The sequence below is a fragment of the Pagrus pagrus genome (genome assembly GCF_965226575.1).
Source record: "Pagrus pagrus genome assembly, chromosome: 2".
NCBI lineage: Eukaryota > Metazoa > Chordata > Actinopteri > Spariformes > Sparidae > Pagrus > Pagrus pagrus.
Window position 1 is genome coordinate 3110980 of NC_140186.1, and position 22256 is coordinate 3133235.

Below are 22256 nucleotides of genomic sequence, written 5' to 3' on the forward strand. Positions count from 1 at the left end.
CATGGAGCCAAAAAGCACTTCATGCAACTCCAAAAGCTGATACTGTTGCAGGGGCGGACTTACCATTAGGCAAAACTAGGCGGTTGCCTAGGGCCCCACGTTCCTGAGGGCCCCATAAAAATCCTCATACACTTATGGTTAATACAGTTATTACTTATTTGTGCACATTACTTCAGCACATCTAAAAAAAGAAATGGAGGAGAGGAGAGATCTGGCTCTTCACATCCTGGAGGCCTCAGGTAAACGCTAATTAAGCATACAAATCAAAAACAAGATACATACGAGGTATATATAATTAAATAAATGTTGTTGTTTTTATAGTCTTTGATGATCAAAATTGCTGTGCTATGTGTGCCACCCTCAAGCCACCAGGACCAGGAACTGCAATTGTACAATGGGTGAGTAATTGAAAAACAGTTAAAGACATGTTGAATTGTTATATAGTCATGAAAAAAATATAATAATGTTTAGGTGTCAAATAATAATGAATAAAAAAAAATGAAATATATCATTTGTTTTCAATTAAACAGATCCAATGTGATGACTGTGACCACTGGTTCCATGGCTCATGTCTGTCCATGGACAAAACCTGGAAATGTCCCTTATGCCAATAGAAACAAGGGACATGTTTATGTTATAATAAAATCATTGGAGCCCGACTAGTGTTGCATCATGTTATTCCACTGGCTGCATGAGATAAACCTCTTGTTTTTACAGTTTACGCCTGTTCATAATTTTTATTATTTTTATTCATTTTTATATGTAAATATTAGCATGTTAGCTCAATAGCTCCCAGGTCATGTGACCAACCAACTCAAAATCAGTGTGGGATCATGTAACTACACTGGCTGCATGAGATACACCTCTTGTTTTTATATTTTACATCTTTTCATATTTTTTTACATCTGTTCATAATTTTTTATTAATTTTTAGGCTATATGTAAATATTAGCATCTTAGCTCAATAGCTTCTCAATAGCTTTAAACACAGTATCTCTGCTTTAAATATCCCACATTTTTACTTGAAAACAGGAAGTCGGTACACGCTGTAGCCGTCTTCTCCGTGTGTTTACTGTAAAGTCTGTAATACGGGTGCACTTGAAACGTTGGAGTGGCTGCGAATGTCGAATATCCAACTTAAAACTAACTTCGCTGAAGTCTTGTCATGATGTATTTTCCAGCTGGCCCAAGACGATTTTTTAAAGAGTTTTGGCTGAAGAAGTCGCCCCACAAAGGAAGACTCTTTCAGTTTATCACAAATATTAGCATTAAATCATCATTTTGAGGGTACATGGTTTTCACTGGGCAGGAAGGGTTTGAAATATGTAACCAGCAACGTAAATGATGTACAGTAGTGGAGTAGAAAGTGCAGTATTTGCCTCTGAGATACAGCGGAGCAGACAAAATTGAAGTTGCATGAAACCCTAATATGTCCAGTCAGCACTTGAGTAAATATACTGACACTTCACCACTGGGTACGAGCCTTATACTGTGTTTTGTGTGTGTTTGTTTTCAGAATGAGGGAGAGAGACAACGTGAGAAAGGGACAGGAAGAGAGGGACAACAGGTAAAACACATAATACATGTGTATTCTGTTAAAACGTATCTATCTGTATAATTGACCTGTTGTTTTGTGTGTTGTCTTCACATTTCAGAGGGCCCCATGCCTGCCTTTGCCTTGGGCCCCAAATTTCTTAAATCCGCCACTGTACTGTTGATAAGGTACAAACCTTTTCAGCTCACCACAGTGTAGGAGAGTTAATATTACAATGTGGGAGTAAAGCAACACAGAGGATGAAGGTATTGATTGATCAGGTGAACCATCAATGTGAAAGCTCATTAAAATGCAAAAAACTGTAAAACTGAGGCAACAAAAGTCTTTAAAGTGACACACTTGGTTTGATGACTTAAAATGTTAAACAGCACCAGTATATTTTTTACATAAATGATATCTTATAAAGTAGTATTTTCAGTCATTTCTGTTCAAGGTGTACGGCACATACACTGTAGTTTGACAAACGATTCAAATATTATTTATAAAGCTTGCAGCACCATTTTGATTTCACACACATACCTACATATTAGGCCTTATAACAATAAATTAAGACATATGGTCAGGCGAGAAATAAATACAAGTATATGTTTAAGAATTAAAAAGAAAAGGAGGAAGAAAGTAATATTTAGATTTTTTTTTTATCCTCTCTCATATATATATGACCTATAAATGCTGTATGTCTCTTCATAAAACAACTATTTCTTAATTATTTAGTTTTTTGTATTATTTGAGTTGTTTGTAGATATAATAACATGAGTCATTGTATTTACTGCTCACAAATAAAGAGGAAAAAACAAAAAACTAAGAACAAATGTTCATTAAAAGGTTAATATTTGTATTTGTTAATGTCATGAAATAAGATACTGAGCTTTAAATCCTTCAAATGTTTTGATTTTCATGTGTTTTCTTCATATTTTCAGGATGAAGATGGAAAAAAACATTTGTCTGCAGTCTGCTGGCACAAACACCCGTCCAATCCCTCTCGCTGTAATCCTGATAGACAGACAGCCGAACCAATCATAAACTACTGCCTCTGCGCTCTGGACCAATCGCGTGTCGCGTTAGCTGAAGTGGGCGGGAACATTGCGGAAGCGACGGTGAAGACTCGGCGGCCATTGATGCGCTTTATCTCCAGAGGACACAGCGACGTTAATTCGTGTGTATCTGCTGTTTCCGCCGACTGAAGCCATGGTGTCTCACTCTCTCGCCCTGCCGATGATCTGCTTCACCACGTTATGGGGGCTGGTGGGGGTCGTGGCCCCGTTTTTAGTGCCCAAAGGACCCAACCGGGGGTAGGTGCTCGAGCTGCCCGTTAATTGGCTGCAATTAACGGCGACTATTCTCCATTTCTTTACATTTCACACGCTCACACTCACATTCAGATGTAAAGCTATTTCTTATTATTCAGATTCAGTGTTTAACTCGTACTCAGCTGCGTAGTGTCGTTATAAATACACGAGCTCAGGTGATGGAGGCCCTGCACGTCCATCCCAGCATCCACACCACCACCACCCACCCATCCATCCATCCATCACTGCCTCCATCACTGTAGTAAGGTTAAAGGGTCAGTTCATCAACAGATAAGCAGGAAAAGATCATTATGGTGAATAATCTGACGACAGTTTTGTTAGTGTTTGTTTTTAATGTTGAAACATGTCTCGCCTGTGTGATGCTGAGGCCGTTACAGTGGCTCACAGGCTGTGAAGCTAGCTGCAAAATAAAGGTTGTACTGGGTTTATAGATATTATATATCAGAAATGCTTTAACAGTGACCAAGTGGACCAGTCAGCCTTTACTTACTCTGCACAATAAAGCCTGTCATAGAGGGAAATCTTATTTTATCTCACTGCATTTACCTTATTGTATCTGGAAACAGGCTGTAAGAGATGATCTCAAACAGTCTGTGCAATTTTATATTGAGAAAATGATTAATAAGTGTTCTGATGTAGTCATTTTTGGGGGTTATTCATGTAACTGTTTATAGATAAACTACCCAGACATAAAACATCAGTTTTGGGGGCTAATCCAGCTGAGACAACATCTGGAAAATCAAGATACCTCATCATATTCATGCAACAGTTTATTCTTAATGCAGTATTTCCAAAGCTGAACATTGTAAAAGCCTTAACCCGCTCAGCAGAACGTATCCCAGAGGCGTCAGTTCAGCAGGTTAGGCTAGACATCTCGTCAGCTTCACGTACAGACGTCTGAAGAACTCAAAATATGTAAATAAATAAAGTTTTCATGACAGCTCAGTTTTACTTCAGAACCTGCAGGATTAAATCGAACCTCCAGCCTCAGCTTCAGTAGACGGTGCACGCCTACCAGTCGAGCTTTATTCAAACAGCATGTTTTGGTCTTTCAGCCTTCATCAGGTGAGCTGTTGTTCCAGCTCTGGATGACCAAATCATGGTATTTAATAAAGCGAGTGAGTGAGTTTGAAGCTGGAGGATCTATTTCATCCTGTAGCTTTTGCTGCATGTAGCATGAGTAAAATTGGATCCTCAAAAATTTGAACCGCATGATTGTAATTGAAGTTGGAAAGGTGTCTAAAGTGACACTGTAGAAACTTCCCATACTGAACTCTGTAAGGGTGTCACCTGATCATCAGTTGTAAATGTTGAAAAGACTTTCACTCTGGCTCCTCAGGGAAAGTCTTTACAGCGTCAGCAAAGAAGTTGGATCGACGTCTTTTGAAGATGTTTTGCTCAGTGGGAACACAAACCCCCACAGTACAGACGTACCATGCTGCGTTACGTACATTTATGCACGTGTGTTTTTTCAAAATAAAAGCCGGAACATGCTGTAACAGCTGTATGCTCATATAGTACAATGAGTAAAATATCTCAATATGAAAATACTGATAACATTACATGGAGATATGATTAATATTAATGTTGAACTATGGACAGAAATTCATAAACGTAACTCTGTTTTCTTTCACAGTGTGATTGTCACCAGTCTCATCCTCACAGCGGTCTGCTGTTACTTGTTGTAAGTACAAACTCTTCTTTTCTTTTTCTACTTCTTCCCCATCTTCTCCTTCTCCTTCTCCTCCTTCTCCTCCTCCTTCTCCTCCTCCTCCTCCTCCTCCTCCTCCTCCTCCTCCTCCTCCTCCTTCTCCTCCTTCTCCTCCTCCTCCTTCTTCTTCGGTGTGAAGCTGCTGTCATCTTGCATGTTGATGTGGCTCTTCTGTATCGACAGGCTTCTTTAAATAAACCTGCATAGTGAAGCTTTTATGAACGACCTCTGAGTTGCAGACTTACATTTAAAAAAGTTTCCAGTGCTCGTGGTGAGGCCGCTGTGTCTGCTGGTAAACATCCTGTACTTACAAACTCAGCTTCAGTCAGTGTGCAGTAATGTTGTGCCTTGTGTAGAAATAAGAAATGAAGATCAATAGCAAGTGAAAAGTGAAATTAGCATTTTAAAAAGAGAACGGAGCGACGGAGACCTCAGAAAACAATCATTATGGGCTTCTTGCACGAGAAAATGCTGCAGGAAGACGAGGAGTGAGTTACTCCAGCACTCAACATCTCAAAGGATCTGAAAGAGTTCTGACAGGGCATGCGTACGGATCTGGCCGGATACACTGAAACAACACGTTAGTCAGAGGCTTCCTGAGACTGTAACAGCCTTACAAGCTCAAGGCCGAGCTGTCAGCCGAGCAAAAGAGCCGAGTATCAGAACGAAAAAAACAAAACTGAAGCAACTAACTGAGAGTTAGCGACAGATCTGGACAGCGGAGGCACCAGAGCATACACAGGGGTTTTTGATGCTTATGTGGTATAAATATCACTAAGTTCTGACTTCAGCAGACAGAAACACCGGGTCAGAACACAGAGATTTCAATGTTCGCATCATCCTTAATTAACGTGGAACAAGATGTATGTTGGTGATGTTTTTTTTTTGCGAGCGTGACCTTGCAGATAAAGGTGATGAAGAAACAGAGTGAGGAGAAGTAGGATGTGCTCACAGGATTATCATTTCTCCACCACTAGAGGGAGCTGCAGGTCCATCAGGGAGAGGCTGAACCAGCACCAACGAACTGAAACCACAGACAAAAGATGCCCAAACTTTAAAAAGTCACCATTGTTTTATCTGTAGTTTGAAAATGGTGAACGTAGTTGAGTTTGGGGATGCAGAGGGATGCAGAAGAAACACGTAATGTTGACAATGGGATTGATTCATTGAGCAGAATATACATTGTTTTAAGGATACTGACTCTGATTAATGTTAGGCTGCAAGCGGCCTGATTCAAACCGTCTGCATGGTGTCTTATTATATGAGAATTGGCTGCGTTGATAGCCAGGTCCTTAAAAAAACATCGCTGCATCCAGGTCAGCCAGCAGGTTGGACTAGTATACTGTTATTATCTTGTCAAGGCAGGAGACAATCATGTTGGATTAATAGTGTAATAAAATCATGTTCACGACTGCTCTGAGAGTTGGTTAACACTGGACTTGTTTCAAAGCTGGCAGCGTCTCGTGTCCTTGGCCTCTCTGGACTTGTTGCAAAGCTGTTTCCTCGTTTGATATTTTTACAGTAATGGTGGTTGGATCGCCTAAAAGCCCCAGAATAAATAAAGCAGAACTTTTCTTTGAAGAGATGTATTATTGTTGCCTGTGTTGATGACCCCCCTCCCTCCCCTCTCTCTCTCTTTACTCAGTTGGTTGATAGCCATTCTGGCCCAGACCAACCCTCTGTTCGGCCCTCAGCTGAAGAACGAAACTATATGGTATCTGCGCTACTTCTGGGAGTAAACAAGGTGAGCAGAGCATTCACTGTTTGTCTAGGTCCACTAGAAACTACTACAGATATACTGTAGTTACTGAAAACATATCGAATACACTACTGTAAAGTAGTATCACGTCCCTAAAATACACAAATATCACGTCATATCGGTTCTGAATACTTCAAAAGATTGCAAGACTTATTTTCCACATGATCTATCCTCTCCGAAGACGACACTCACAGCGCTTTCATCCTCCCGTTACTTGTCTCATGCGCTCCATTGTCTTGAGGTGCTATAGCTCATTAAAGGTGGCAAGTGCGACCGTTTTTGGTTGACAAGAGAACAGCAGGAGGGAGACGAGCGTGCTTAGGTGTAAGAAATGCTACAGAGCAGAGCTAACACAACAAGTGAAGTAAAAGCAGTTGAAGGACCAACACGCCGACCTCCGTAAGGACTTTTTCTTCAGGTTGCTCCCTCTCAGATCTGTCAGACCTGAGGAATCGCAGAAGAGTTTCCGTTGATGGGGAAAATACTTTGATGCTGTTGTGCTGAACACACAAGCCCTGTTATATTTATGCCCTCAGTGTTGTGTACATTTTTTCCCCATGTATTTTCTAAAGTTACTATATCGAAGTTAGAAATTCCAGTACTGTGTCGACCCTGCACGTAAAGCTCAACAGTCACCGCAGTGTCCCAGATCTTTAGCAGCACGAAGCCGATAATTTCATAGATTTAAAAATGAGAAGTTACTTCTCTCGCTCCTGCTTCACAGACTAATTAACTGTAACTGAGAGCCACACGCTGTAACCTGAGAGTAACACATTTCAACACATTATATATGTGTGTGTAGTAGAATATGTACGATATCACAATATTTGTATCTTCATGTTGCTTTTACTCATTATGGCTCTTGCACGTCTTTACAAGTCAATTAATACAAATATAATCATACTTAAAGATAAACGTCATTTACACACACAGGATCTCCACTAAATCCTGAATTTAATGACTTTTAATCAAAGGCCTGTCATCTGAATTATAGTAAATTAAGAAAAACACACTTTGAAAGGCTTATCTTATATAAATGAAGCTCTTCAGATGCTGCCACTTTCTGCACATTTCACCACGTTTGTGGATGCATTTATATGATATCCCGATGAAACATCCAATTATGCCTTTATGATCAGTGTCTGACTTAATTATTGCTCTTCACAGCTTTATTGCTCTTTGGTGTTATGTCAGTTTCCATAAATATTCACAGAGCAGCAAGAATAAACAAAAGGAGGCTGAATAGTGAGAGGAAACATGGAGGGATTTGAAAGAGAATGAGAACATTATACGTTTGTATATTTTCTTCTCTGCTGGCTTCTTTGTGCCAACACTTTCTGATCCTTCGAGCTGTGTACTGTACTTTGCGTATTTGCAAATTAAAAACCTCTTCATCTTCCTCTCTCAGAACTGCAGTGGGGGGAAAAAAATCCCTGCCACTAAACTGCCTGCAGTGACAGAAGTGGCATTCAGGCCTGAATATTTATCAACTGCATGAAGTAAATGAGCTGGGTGAAATGCAAAGAAGTGACACTTTGATGATTTTTCAAAGGCATGCTGGCTCCGAGACTCTCGTGCTTTTTGGACCACGCAGTACTCGAAATTACTGAGATGTTTTGCATCTTGCTTTGACCTCGCTTTGATTTTCCTTCCAGATACTGATTCTGATAGCTGAACTTTGTGTTGACATTATCACTGTTTGTATAGATCTACTGTAAACTACACAGAGCCGACAAAAAACAAAAAAACGCGCAAATTTGACAAAGATGTGAGTCGACCGATCAGGGTTGCCAGGTCTGCGGTTATCCCGGGGAAAAAGGCTACTTTTGAAGTGCCACATGTTGAAATGTTTGCCTGCAGGTTAGGTAGACTTATTTTTCATGCAAATACGGTACGTCAAGCACACACACACACACACACACACACTGAAAGGTCTATCAGTTGAAATAAAGTAAAAAGACACACACAGCCAGTTTACACATGTATTTACTTCAAGGATATGATTAAAATATGTGATGCAACATTTTAGGCTCTCAGTTGAAATAAGGTCTTAACTACAATAACATGATGATGAAACTACGTTTGTGTTTATTTAATCAAAAGGGACAAAACAGGAGGTTAGTTTATGCCTCAGTGTTCACAAAGCTGTATTTTATTTATGTAAATATACTGTATGTGCTTACATGAGGCCCCTGAACGCATCGTTATGTAACTTTCCCACCTTAAAATAACAGCTTCAAAATCATTTAGCAAATGTGCGACATGGTGACATAGTGTGATGTCACGAAAAATAGGAATTAAAGGCAGGACTACTGACGAGGCGTTTCAGGAGCAGCGTTTTCTGTGGGAGAGAGGAGCTTCTGTTGGTGCGGACTTTGACCGTTTTAACTTTCAAGACCTTTCACGTGCACAGGAAGAAACGCAGATTGCATAATCGGTCTCCTTAAAGATAAAAGTGCTTGTTGTGAAATCGTTTTGTTCTCTGTGTTTCCAGGTCTGTGTGATGTGACGCCTCTCATCATTCCTATCCTGTGGTTGGCTGGACTTTATTTCAACGTAACTCCTGACTATCAAAACATTCCCACGCACACACACACACACACACACAATCTGAAGAATATGATAAGACAACAACTGAAAAAGTCAGCGTCAGTTATCTTTGGAAATATTTATGATAATGTACAGTACCTAGAGTTTATCAAGCGACATGATGTTGGTTTTGACCCGGTACACACACACACACACACAGTTTGAAGTTACTGTCCCTGATGAGAGTGAAGGTCTGTTAGGAGTAGATATAATCTTCCATCTCTGAAATGTGCAATCCTTAGATATTTTTAGTTTATTCTGTGTTTGTTTACATTTTTTTGGTTTTGCTGCCATCAGGGAACATGAATTTTGGAAAAAAAAAAAAGAGGGGAAAAAAAAGCGTTTTTATTTATTTAGCCTGCGGGCGCTGATGTAAGCAAACTGTAATTACCTCAGTGTCCGCAGGGTCTTGTTATATAACTGTTATAATCTGTGATGTAATGGTGTGTGTGTGAGTGTGTGTGAGAGTGTGTGTGTGTGTGAAGAGTTCATTACTGTGAGTGCTTGGACCGCGGCCATGAGAATCTCCCAAAAACCGTAAAAGTGAAGAGCGATTCCCTCCCACTTCAGACCTCTTCAGCATGAAACTCCCTCCCACATCCCCCCCACCCCTCTTGCTCTGCACCGCGGAGGTCCTCGTTGCCATGGTGATCTCATCGCTCAATTCAGTCCATTTCCACTCGACCCCCTTTTGATGAAATCCTGCCCGTTCTCGCCTGCTTGTGTACAGATGTACTGTAGGTCGTACTGTAGGGACACGTTTTATTCGATTGAAGCTGCTGATGATTTTCACTATCCGAACATTTAATTTCTTGCCAAAACTTCCTTTTCCCCAGTATTTCTTCCTTTAACATCAGCCTTTCAAACAGGCGTGACACCAAACGCCTCCATTTAAACTTCAGCTAATTAATTCTTTCAGGGTTAGGGGCTCTTCGAGGCAGAGTGATCCCTCACATCTCTTCAGTAGCAGATGAAAAGAGGACATTTAACACGAGAAAATTACATTTTCCAGACATTTTTAATGGCTGTAATCCGTTAGAAACCCTGGAAAGAGTCATATCAGTGAAGTCTATCTCTGCCTATTTAATGAAAGGCAGATCACAGTGCAGGAAACGCTGGTTTGAAGTTTGTTGTTTATTGGGCTGATTTGCCGTAGAGAAAAAAAACAGTTGCAGGAAATGATGAATATGTCGGCTTCAAAAATCCCAAAATGCTGTAAATGAATCTTCCTAACCTGACACGCCAGATGGTCCGTTAACACAGAACCATCTGGGAAGGAGCGGCTAGAAACTTTTTGGGAGAAGGGCAGGCACTTTCAAAAAATACTTGGCAGGTGATTGGACGAACCATCTGTCTATCGCTTCAACCAATCAGAGCAGCAGTAGAGGAGCGTTACCACCAGTGCAACCAAGTTGCAAAATCAAACTCTCAGTGAAGTCAGTTGAAAGAAAATCCTTCAACAGTCACTTCTCTTGCTGGTCTGCGATTAATCTTCTATTTGGACCTGGATACGATGGCACAGCTCAACCTAGCGTCCAATTTACCCAGTGGTCACTCGGAGTATTGCAGCTAAAGACTCCCATATTGTTTTTACCTCTGTTAAGCAGTTGGCAGGACAAGTTGAACTGATAAACGAGGTCAGTTATGAATGTTTCTACAAATCTGTAAAACTTTCCTCGAGCAAACGCAGGCGAACAATTCTCATTGGACTGAATAGGCGCCATTTTTGCCTTCAGTATCTACTTATATCACTAAAATCGATGGCCGCTTGTCACATCTAACCCACTCCTGTTGCTGCCGGTCATTCTGCAGTACTCTGATTGGTTCAACGCCACGCGCACATGGCCTGAAGCCTGACAAGATGGATCTGAAATCACGTGATCGCTATAGAGTACGCAGGTCAATCTGTACACATGCATTAGAGTATGGAGCGAGCGACCTACTGGGAAAAATCAAGTCGCCAGAGGTCAACAGGTTAAAGTTATTTCTGTTGACTGGTCCGCAGCAGCTGATCACCCACTGATAGCCAACAATATACTGCTGTCTTCGCGGTATGAGCCAGCTTGAAACAGTCAGTGGGCAGAGAGACAGTATGGTTATGTGATACAGTTTTCATGATCAGAGGAAGTCGCCAACACCAACAAACAGTGTGGTTGTTTCTTGGCTACGTACGTACATCCGCATACCAGCATATATTAAGTTCCTTCTCTCAGCAGTCAGGCTTACATAACCTGGCAGAAAGATCGCCTATTTTATTATTTTTAACATGTGTTTTTCAACATTTTCTGTGACTAAGATGCTGGTGTGTCTCACCTGCCTCTTCCTGATGCTTTAACAGTCTGAGCTGCCAGCCACCACCATAACTACGTCTCCCCCCTTTCCACTCTCCACTCTCCCATCTCCAGCCCCTCCCTCCCTCCCTCCTTCCTTCCTTAACGCCGTCCCTGACCCCCCGTCCTCTTCCTCTCTCTAAAACCACTTTGCTTCAGCCAAAAAGAATCAAAATCAATATACAGCTACTTTTTAGAAAGACCAAATTGCGTTGTATCTTTTCCTCCAGCCCTCTTCGGTAGTTGTGGTGGTGGCGCCGTGCGTCTACGAGTGGATACACAGCAGTGTGCTGTACAGGCAGTTACAGTGCGATCACACCTGAGCTCACCCAAAAAAAAAGTAAAAAGTGTGGCTGTCCTCGCCAGAATGCTGGTATTTAGTTTCTCTCTGTGCCGCTCCAAGTGAACCAGAGTCTGTAAACAAAAGTCACAGTTATTTTGGAGTTTGGTCACCTGTCAAACTGCCAACTCAGAGATGAATTTGCTGGTAGGGAGTCAAAACAAATCCTGTAACTTCAGCTCAGTGGTGTGTTTAGGTCCCTGTTGTTCATGCCAGCTGAGGGAAAAAAATAGCTGAATATGAGCATCAGTCCAGACTGCGGTTTGCTCTCACTTCATCTTCTTCTGTCAGGCTTTCCAACCATTAGCTTGCTTGGCTATCACACGTACCCATAAACCCGTGTGTTTTTGGGTTTGTTTTTCCGTCGATTGGTTTTGGTTTACATCCTCTGATCCCACTCGTGATGAAATGTGCTACGCTTAGCTCGCAAACAGGACAGAGGAACATTCTCAGTGTCAGTGAATCATCGGACAACAAATGGCTTCGCTCTCACCCCGGCCGAACAAACTGAACCAAAGTAGTAAAACATTTCACACTTTCATTAAACCCCCTCCACACAAAGCCGGCTGTGAACCGGCCCGGAAAATGTCAAATTCTTTCTCTTTCCTTCTCCTTCTTCTCGTGAATCTGTTCGGTTTCTTTTTAACTGGCTGCTGTCTATCTGTTAATTATTCTTGGCAACATGAATGGAGATAAAGATGGATTTTTCTTTTTCTTTTTTAAGTGTGTGAAGAGTCACCATGGTTACATAAATCTTCTTAATGGCATATCTGATTGTTGAAAGGAAATGAGATCCTACATGTGACCCTGTGTTAGTGTGAAGTAAATGCTTCTATGTGAGTGATGTTGTGTGTGAAACACCTAATAAACAGATATATGTCTAGTGCTCTGTTGACATTATTAACGTTCCTCCTGAAAGTGGTAATGCTGTTTCCATTGTGAATGAAGGACACACACACACACACACACACACTTAAATGAGCTAGACTCTCTGCGTGACTCAGCTCTCCACATATCTTAACCTTTTACCCGTAGCTCACAAGGATACAACAACACACCCGACACAAAGACATGCATCACCACAGTACCAAAACGACCTTCCCTGTTGCACGTGTGCCCGTGTTTCACTTCCCCGGTGAAATAATGAGGCGGGTTTGTTCAAGTTACCTTGGCGATTCAAGGACAAGGATGACTCGCATAAGATTCTCGCAGTGACAGGGAGGCGTGCACACATGATTCACACGTAATCATTTCAGCCACTTCATCAGGTGCAAGAGCCTTCAACACTGCAAGAAAGGACCTGAAAATAAATCCTCTGCACAGGGAACAATCTCAAAAACCAGTAAGGAGCTACGGGAAGATGTTCCCTAAATAAATGTACTTATTTCTGGATGGCAAACCCAGAGAGGTCGGAGAGTGGAAGACTAAAAGGTAGGGTTCGTTTACCTACTTGTAAATACGATTATTTTATTTGAAAGGCTGACGCTGATGATGAGTGTTGCTGCTGGAGTGGAGAAGCCAATAAAAGCTGATCATTTGAGCAAATATTCATCAATGAATTTGACTGTTTCCATGACGAAACAAAACCAGGATTCAGTGTTTCATGCAGAAATTCGGAGAAAATTAACGCCGTCATATGACACGAGGTCCTCGCTGAAACCGTGAGCTGCATTTACAGGAAAAACAGATCAGCCCACAGATGAAGAGTGAAAATCTTCGAAAGGAAAAATGAGCAGTTTTTCTCTGAGATATAGACGGATGACACTAACTTATTGGTATCAAATATTTAACAATGATACACTGTCAGTGCAAAGTACTCGAAACCAGGCCCAGATAATGTTTTTTTCCAGTTGCAAAGCTCCAGTTCTGGACTAGTTCTAGTCCAACTTGCGCCACCTACAGGCAAAAAAACAAATATATGTATGAGTATACTTTTACTTGTACTGTTGATACTGAAGTACATTAATCTAATTTCATTTAAATTTCTACTTTTCGCATGATATCTGTACTTTAATTCAAGTATGACTTTTGGGCATTAAGTACAAAACACTGGTTTTGACACAGTACTAAGTCAAAAATGTACAACATGAGTGTTTATATATCAATATATCAGGTTTATTATGTAACAGTTGGGTACGGACTGGTTTACAGTTAACACTTTGGTTCAGTCGTCTGATGGTCTCCCCAGAAACACCTGTGCAGTTTTCATTTATACATTTATTATGAGTTAAAATGTGGTGTTTTCTGGCTGCGAGGTTGTTGTAATACCGCTACCAGCCACCGGTGGCAGCACTGAGCGCAATGCAGCTGAGCAGAGCTCCAGTCGCTGAACGAGGAAGAAATAACGCGGCATCTTGAAATGTTTACCTTCAACATAATCACCCTTCACTTTATCAAAGTAAGTCGTGTGTTTTTCTGTTGTTTCTGTCGCTTACTGTCGACTTTATTTCTCCTAATTTGTCGCTGATAAGTTTCCTCATTTTCCATTAAACAACTTCTGAGCACTGAACACTTGAAACAGGACAGAGGACCATATTAGCTAACGTTGCTAACTAGCATGACGAGTTCTCACCTTACACCATTTTTAACCCACAGGAGGACATAAAGGTGATTTTAAGGGTGTAAACTTATTTAAAACGCTCTTATCAGAGTGGACGGCTACATTGAATGAATGTCAAGTGCAGCCAGCAGCTGATGAATAAAGTTCAGAAACAAAACAGAAAATGTTCCCTTAATGTCCCGGCAGTATTATGATCAGGTTATATGAAATGCATCTTATTTTGCTTACCGCCCAAGAGGACGAGCATTTATCTATAATTCACAGCTGTAAATAAATGAGTGGCGGTGCCGTGCTGCCGTCTCATTATGGATGCAGATTAATGAGTAAACAAACCGTTGTAATCTATGTGACATTTTGAGAAAAGCAGCAGTGTTATGTGACTGATTGACCGACACAGCGACTGGTGTCACATCTGAGAAACAAAGATAAAGGAGTGAGTGAGGAGGACGCTAATGTATTCACTCACAGAGCAACAACAAAAAAATGGCAGCATCGTCCTTTAAGTATGATATATCCATGCGTTGGCCTACATTTCTGTTTGAACGGACGCAAGCCAAATTAATATGCATTATTTCAGGGCACACACACACACACACAGCCTACAGGCCTACACATATGGGCTTTAACTGACAGATGCAGATAAACACAGACACCCCACAGCTTATCCTCTGTAATATTCATAAACTGTGGCTTAATGTGTTCGTGTACAACCTACTTTTCCTCCAACGGGACATAAAGATTTAACAATCCTCATGCGAGCAGCTACAGGAGCTGGCCTATATAACGCTGGCTGGTCTATACGATGATAGGCGGTTGTTACTTTTCATCACAAAGGAGCAGCTGAGAGGCTGTGAATGCATATTTTATTTCTACATACAGACAAAGACAATGTAAATATGCTGTGAAGTAGAGCGTAGCAAGCTAAAAATAACCCGGTAGTAATACATTAGCTGGAATCCTTTTCTTTTTCCTTTTCTTTTTGGTAAACAAATTACAAACATTCTGATCGGGTCCCTTAAATTTGGTTATTAAAGGATTGTGTCAAAGAAAAACAGTTGAAAAATGAACTTTAAAAGCAAAACAGCAAATATAACGACACTGGAAATTTTGTGAATAACAACAAGGAGTGAGGAGGCACGTATAATTTCATGATGTATAAAATATGGAGCCTGAGTGATGCTAGATTTTTGGCGCCAATGCTGATACCGCTACTGGGGAAAAAATAAAATGTTGTATATAATGTATGTAATCAAATGCAACATCCAGTTGGACTTTCAGAATGAAGCTTTCTAACAAACAGTTCACATATTATGACATATTCTGACTTTTGCACTGTTATTAATGTTGTCAAACAGCTGCGGTTTGGTTAGGTTTAGGAAAACATCGTGCTTTGGGTCAAAAGAAGTGAAGTTAATACAGTAATGTATGATACTTATGTGATGTAACTCACATCACGTTACGTTTAACAATACAATGTATTGTCTACAATGACACCAGTGCACTGAAATAAGAATTTAATAGTTATAAATGACCCCAAGCATCTTCTTCTGTGTTATAATCAGTTATGAAACGTTTTCATAGCGGTGCGTATCGGACTACACATCGCCAATAATGACTGATGATGTCGATAACATTGTCCAAAATGGAAACTTGAAATATTGAATAATCGTTACTTAAGTCAAGATGAAATAAGATGAAGGCTGCCGTTATTGATCCCCCAAAGAAGAAATTCAATTTGGGGGACCGAACAGTGTGCAAACAATACAAAACTGGCGGTGCGAGGTAGGAATTGATAAATAAATTAATAAGTAGAATAAGAATATAATCAAATAAATAGATTAAGTAGAATAAATAAAAAAATAAGAAAATAATATAAATTAAAAAAATTAATAGAATAAATTATAATCAAATAATAAGATTAAGTAGAATAAATATAATAAAGATAATAAAATATAGAATAAATAGATTTTGTAGAATAAATAAAAAATAAAATATAATAAAAATATAATTAAATAGAAAGATTAAGTAGAATAAAAAAAAAAATAGAATAAAAACATGATAGAACAAATCGATTTCGTAGAATAAATAAAAAAATATAAATAGAAAAAATTATAATCAAATAAATAGATTAAGTAGAATAAATAAAAAAATAAAAATAATAAAAATATAATCAAATAAATAGATTAAGTAGAATAAACAAAAAAATAAATAGACCAAAAAAAGAATAACAATAAATAGATTAAGTAGAATAGACATGGATAGTGAAGTTAAAATGTTTAGTTTCTGTTAAAGTGAGAGGTGTTTCTGATATTTTGTCCACCCCTCTTTTATGAATGAGAGTATATATTGGTCTAAGAGTAAACATTCAGCTCCACAGTGAGGCTTCAGCGGTGGGAGCGGTTGTAAAGCGGTTGTTCAGTTGTAGTTAGCCCGCTGTGGGGGCGGCCTGCCGGGGTCTGCTCCTCCGCTCGGCACGGCGGTGAGGAGGTGAAGCGGATCCAGCGGGGCTCCGCTCTGAAGATGCCCGGGGCCCTGCTGGGGTCAGCGGGTTCATAGCCCCGCTCCTCCCGGTGTCCTTAAAGACGGGTCGCCTGACCCCGCCCCTCTGACGGCGCTGTGTCGTCACACAAACCATATCCGTTTTCACTGCTCCAGTGCGAGTCAAGCTAACGGCGGCCAGCAGGCACAAAACCGGAAACACGGTACTTGGCTTTTCACAATAAATGTTACACGGACCGTGAAAAATGGTCAAAACTCAATTCTGTTTTATGAATGTTTGAAAATTAAAAAATACAATCGCATCATAATGTGCAAAAAAGTTATTATTATTGTTTTTTGTATCCATTATTTATATTGATTATATTTTTTAACTTGCTATTATTACTGTATTAAGTTGATGCTCTTTATTTGTGCTGCTGTAAAGAAAATCTTACAGCTAAGGGTTATTCCTTAAAGATAAGCTTTCTCTGTCATGGTTTCATTTGAATTATTATCTATTTATCGTCCCTTATTCCTTTTACTGCCCATAATCTTTTTATCTGTTCTCAAGTCCTTGACGTGATGTCGTCTTCTAATTCTCCTTTATTGCTTTTATTCCTTATTCTTCTCTCTTCCTTCTCTGAGATTGTTGCCTGTTTTATCACTTGTTTTCCTTTATTCACTTGTAATAACTCATATTTTACTTTTTGTGTTTTTACCTTTTTTTGTTCTGCTGGTAATTTGGTCTTCCTGAGTTTCCTGCTATTATTATTATTATTATTATTATTATTATTATTATTGCTATCAGAATCATTATCGCCTTTATTGCCAAGTAAGTGAACACATACGAGGGATTTGCTGTGGTCTGTTGGTGCAAAACAACAAACAAAACTAAAAAATACTTAAAAGACATAGCCTAATAAAAATATAAAAATATAAATAGTGTGATGAATTTTAAAGTAGGTGAAGACTGTCCAGATTTATTCAGTAGTGCAAAAAGTTTGACCTGGACTGTGCAGGGTCGCAGCAGAGATGGATAGGCCTATTGCAATGTATTATTAATAATATATTTATTATATTAATTACATATACTTCCTTCCTTAATATTTCCATCAAACACACAACTATCATTTAAAATGGATTTCTCATCAAAATGTGTAATATTGTCGTCTAATATCAACGTACAACTCAAATTTTTGATTTGCTTCTTCAGACGCTCAACCGCGACCTTTATTTTGAAGGCCCCCCCGGCCGGAAACCCTGCACGCTAATCTCTCGAGGCTTGACTGGTCGGTGCACGGGATTATTCGTGAACTCAAGTGCCCCCCCGACCCGACGATCACAACTGTTTTTACAGCTGACACACTTCCCACTTCGAGCAGGTCAGTCACTCACAGCTCGCTTCTTCTTCTTCTCTACCTTTTTACGCACCGTGAAACACACTCAACGACACCGGTACACCACAACAACAACAACAACAACAGGAACAACAACATCATCATCATCAACAACAACAACAACAAAGAGCACACAACACACCGAGCCGCGCGGATCCACGCCCTCCATCACTCTCTGCGCGTGAAAAAAAAAAGTGTTTTTTACGCGGAGAAAGTGTCCTGTTGTGTTGTTGTGTGCGCCAACATGGAGGAGAGGGTGGAGGAGAGGGCGCAGCTGTACGCGCCGGTTCAACTTTACCAATAAATGATTTGCTTCTGGGGGGAGATGACTGTTTCTATTCTCCCACCCGCTCATCTCCTAAACGGTAGGCTCCTCTACCAATGGAGGGGAGGGAGAGACATGAGGAGGAGGTGGTGGAGGAGGAGGAGGAGGGGGGTGTTCAACAGTCCTACAACCATATTCTCTGTCCCGTTTATCCGCCATGTAGGCCAGCTCGCTCGCTACTACTGTAAACTAACTTCCTGCATGTGGCTGTAGGTTGAACGGGATCTCCGGGGGGGCTGAAGCGGGAGCCGGAGCTGAGCTGGTCGTCTCTCCATGCGGGCTCCTCTCCTCTCCGTGGATGGTGCGTAATAATATCATCTGGAGAGGGCCGAGGCCGACATTTTACCCCCGGTCCGGAGGAGCCTTAACTCCGAGGGGACATCCGAGGACACGCGATAAGGTAAAGCACACCTCCTCCGACGCTCGCTCTCCGCCTATAGGGGCAGATTAACGCGTTTTGCATGCGAGTTGAACGACTTGGAAGTTATTCACACACATGTAGAGAGAAGACAGGGACGGATATGAAGCCTTTTAACGGTCTTGTATGATTAAAAAAATGGCTACTTTCACACGGATTTACATACAGGAGCGTGCACGGCGCAGGAGAGCCACACTTCTTCCATGCACCATGTTGGAGGATTTACGCGAGCTCCATGTCAACATTTGCAACACATTCACGCGTTAAAAGCTGCGTTTTTCTCACATTTATATGTTTATTACATTAATTTTTTTTGGCACACACTTCCCGTATTGTTGCGCACACGAAGGGAGATTAAACTCCAGCTCCGGGTGCGCGTTTTTTTTTCTCTTTGCAAACTTTCCAGTTTTATTGTAATAAAAATCTTCTTGTAAGCGACTTGAACTTGTCCGGGCCTGTGCAGTGACGTTACCCACCGTGGACCGGGCAGCAGCACCTGCAGGTGGACAAACAGCGGCCAAAACTTGTTCTGTGATTTTTTTTTATTTTTTTTTATTTTTTTTAATGATCAACTTTAATATTTAACCGAAGTGTGAAGCAGCGTGGACAGAAGCTGACTTCACACCTGGATGCAGGACCACCCCCCCACCCCGGACCTTGTTAGACGTGTAGCCGATCCACATGCTGCAGAAATCGGCCGTATTAACAATTAATATTGGACATCCGGTGGCACTGCCAGCTGCGCCCCATTTTTTTTTTTATTGTTGTCTTGCGCTGAAACGATCCCTGTTGTCTCGGCTGGATACTCCGCGACGCGTGGTGGCCCGCTCTTTGTGGTAGGACATTTACGCTTTTATTTTGTGCACGGATAAAAGAATGCATGAATTGTGAATGTGAGAAATGGGTGATAAATGTGGGAAGTGCGGGCTCCTCGGCTCGGCCGTGCCATGCGGGACACACTGCTGGCTGCTGGCTTGCCACCATGGCACCTTCTCTTCCCCTCAGCTCTGGCTCTGCTGCGTGTGCTGCTGTTGTTCTCTCCAGCTGTGCGGACACACGGCACCGTCATGCCCCGTCAGTTCTGCTGCTGCACTGATCGGTTCATCCGCACATTGATGTTTTTTTGGGGGTTTTTTTTTTGCGGGGGAGAGCGGGACGCGCACCGGATGGACATGGAGCGAGGCGAGGCGAGGGGCGGCAGACGGGGGGCCACTTTGGCTCTCCATCGTTACGGGAAACGGAGCTCCAAGGACACGGAGAGGAGAGACAGGGGGCGCATCCAGGTCGTTCAGAGTGTTTGCTCTGTATTTCCCCTCTTTGCTGTGATTCAAGTCTCTTTTTTTATAATTTAATGAGAGGAGAATTGGAGATATCCCAGGCGAGACGGAGCTTTTGTCCGCCGCCCAGATTTTTGGGAGCTTTAATTTGGCAAATTGGCCTCCCAGACAGCCAGACCGTCTCTCCCCCTCCTGTCTCTCCCGACTCCTCCTCGCTGTTTTTCGGGCACACTCTCCGCCATCACAGCCTCTTTGTGGACTCCTGCCTAATTTACTTTTTTTTCTCATCCACGTTCTCGTCTCTCCGTGCGTAACCTCCATCCATCCGTAGCCGTGCTGTCCTCTAACATACTGAAAGGGTTTTTTTTTCTTTTCGTGCTGAAGAGGCCTCCAGCTGCTAAAGGTTCATTGTCTGGTCAGACTGCTCATGCTCTATATTTGCCTCATGGTCCTCTGTCACAGTGACTTGCTCTTTCTCTTAGTTTGGCACATGTTTGGATGAAAGGGATTGTGCGTTACTATCAGCTGTGTGTCTGTAATACTTTTATTTTGAAAGTTACTATATATTTAAAAAAACAAAAAACAAGTTTCATTGATACCATGAGGGATAAAAGCAGCTCCAAGTATTGAGAGGTTGTTAGAAGCTGCACACACACGTCACAACACTGATATTAAAGTGTAATAACTGACTTTTATAGACCTTTAACTGTTTATAGTGATGCCATATGACACAAGTACTATAATAAAGACATTTTCTATCACAAATACGTTATAATACACTTTAAAGACATAATACAGCTGAAGTGATGAGAAATAAATCAGCAGCTGACTGATGAAATCATCGTTTTTAAGCCATTTTTTTCAGCAAAAATGTCAAACAGTTTCTTCAATTATGAGAATTTGCTGCTTTTCTTTGTCTTACGTGATAATAAACTGAATGTATGATGATTGTAGACAAAACAAGCGATTTGAAGACGTCACCGTGCTCCATGTAGGAACATTCGATGGCTTTTTTTGTACCATTTTTTGGAGATTTTGTAACAATAAAGTAATATTCAGTTGCAGACCAAGAACATATAAATGTCATAATAAATGCATTTGAATTTCCTGCCCTCAACAAGCAGTTGCAAGAACATAGGGTCCTTTTTATACCAAGCGTTTTTTAAGGACGTAAACGGGAAGTTCAAACTCAGACTAGTTGACTCCAAGAAGTTAGAAAACACTCACAACAGTCAAAATTGAGCACAATTTAATCTATAAGGTTAAAAACTGTCCCAACAAATATTGTGTGTTACATCTCAGGTGCAACAGTTAACAGTGGTGTTAACGTTGCTGATTTTACCAGGAAGACATTTCAGTGCAATTTATGTCAATATGTCACTTAAACCTTTACATTAATGAAATACTGACAAGTTTATCCGACTAGTCGACTCATCACGCGGATCCTCCGCTTCCGGTTTCACTCGTGGGACCTTTTTTCAGAAACATTGGACACATTAGACATTTGTTTCTGTTTCAGTCGTGCAAAAAATTACACCTGCGATGTTTTTCAACTTAAAAGATGATTTTGAAAGTCAAGAAAATCGCTGTTGGTTGTAAAGATGGAGAAGTATCAGTTAGTTTTTTTGGGAAACTGCTCGGTTTTCGTCACCAGCACCAAAATGGCCGTCACCTCGGCATCGAAAAAGTATGAAAACAAACGTGCAAATCACAGCAAATCTGACCACACTGACGGCTGCAGCGCACCAGCTAATGTGCAGGACCGGCTCTGCAAGGATTCTGTTTGTGGTAAACAAGATAACGTCACCTACACGACTGTCATAAAACCGGTCTGATTATGTACTCTCACAGTCTTTCACTTGATTAGTTTTTATGACAGACGTCGTCTTGGTTAATTCATGGCTCGATTCTTGAAATATTTCTGGAGTAAAGATGCTGTGGCGGTCAGCAGAAGAGCAGGGACTTCACCTCGCTACAGCTGGAAAAGGCCAAAGTTGCTGTGAGACTGAGATGGTGTTTAAATGGCCGTTGCCGATCGGTTTATGTAACAAGGAAAAGTAACTTCTGCCATGAACAGACTGCAACTATATGAACCACAGTCTCACCACACTGACAATGTTGGCATACGTGTTTGTGTTGTCGCTATGTATTTGCTGTAGTTGTTACATAAGCCGCAGTAGTGTTGGCATCCACTTTGCCTGCGGAGCC

The 22256-nt window shown here is 41.0% G+C and overlaps 2 protein-coding genes across 8 annotated transcripts in view; both read left to right on the forward strand.

Annotated features, from left to right (window-relative positions):
* The first annotated feature begins 2636 nt into the window (after positions 1-2636).
* atpv0e2 (ATPase H+ transporting V0 subunit e2) lies at positions 2637-12479 on the forward strand. The gene is made up of 4 exons (XM_084377693.1): positions 2637-2846; positions 4501-4548; positions 6221-6319; positions 8829-12479. The coding sequence occupies exons 1-3, from the start codon at positions 2743-2745 to the stop codon at positions 6312-6314; spliced, it is 246 nt and encodes an 81-aa protein (XP_084233819.1). The 5' UTR covers positions 2637-2742; the 3' UTR covers positions 6315-6319; positions 8829-12479.
* Positions 12480-13939: 1460 nt separating this feature from the next.
* The window catches only part of LOC311269895 (uncharacterized protein), a 38703-nt gene continuing 30386 nt past the window's right edge, over positions 13940-22256 (forward strand). For 2 of the 7 annotated variants that reach the window (XM_084374420.1, XM_084374425.1), the window contains exons 1-3: positions 13940-13991; positions 17845-18013; positions 18567-18753. The gene's annotated coding sequence lies outside the window, so the exon portion shown is untranslated. Of the gene's footprint in view, positions 13992-17844; positions 18014-18483; positions 18754-19234; positions 19608-20378; positions 20452-22256 lie in introns of those variants that run through there. The other 5 variants (XM_084374423.1, XM_084374421.1, XM_084374426.1 and 2 more) reach the window with 5 other exon arrangements.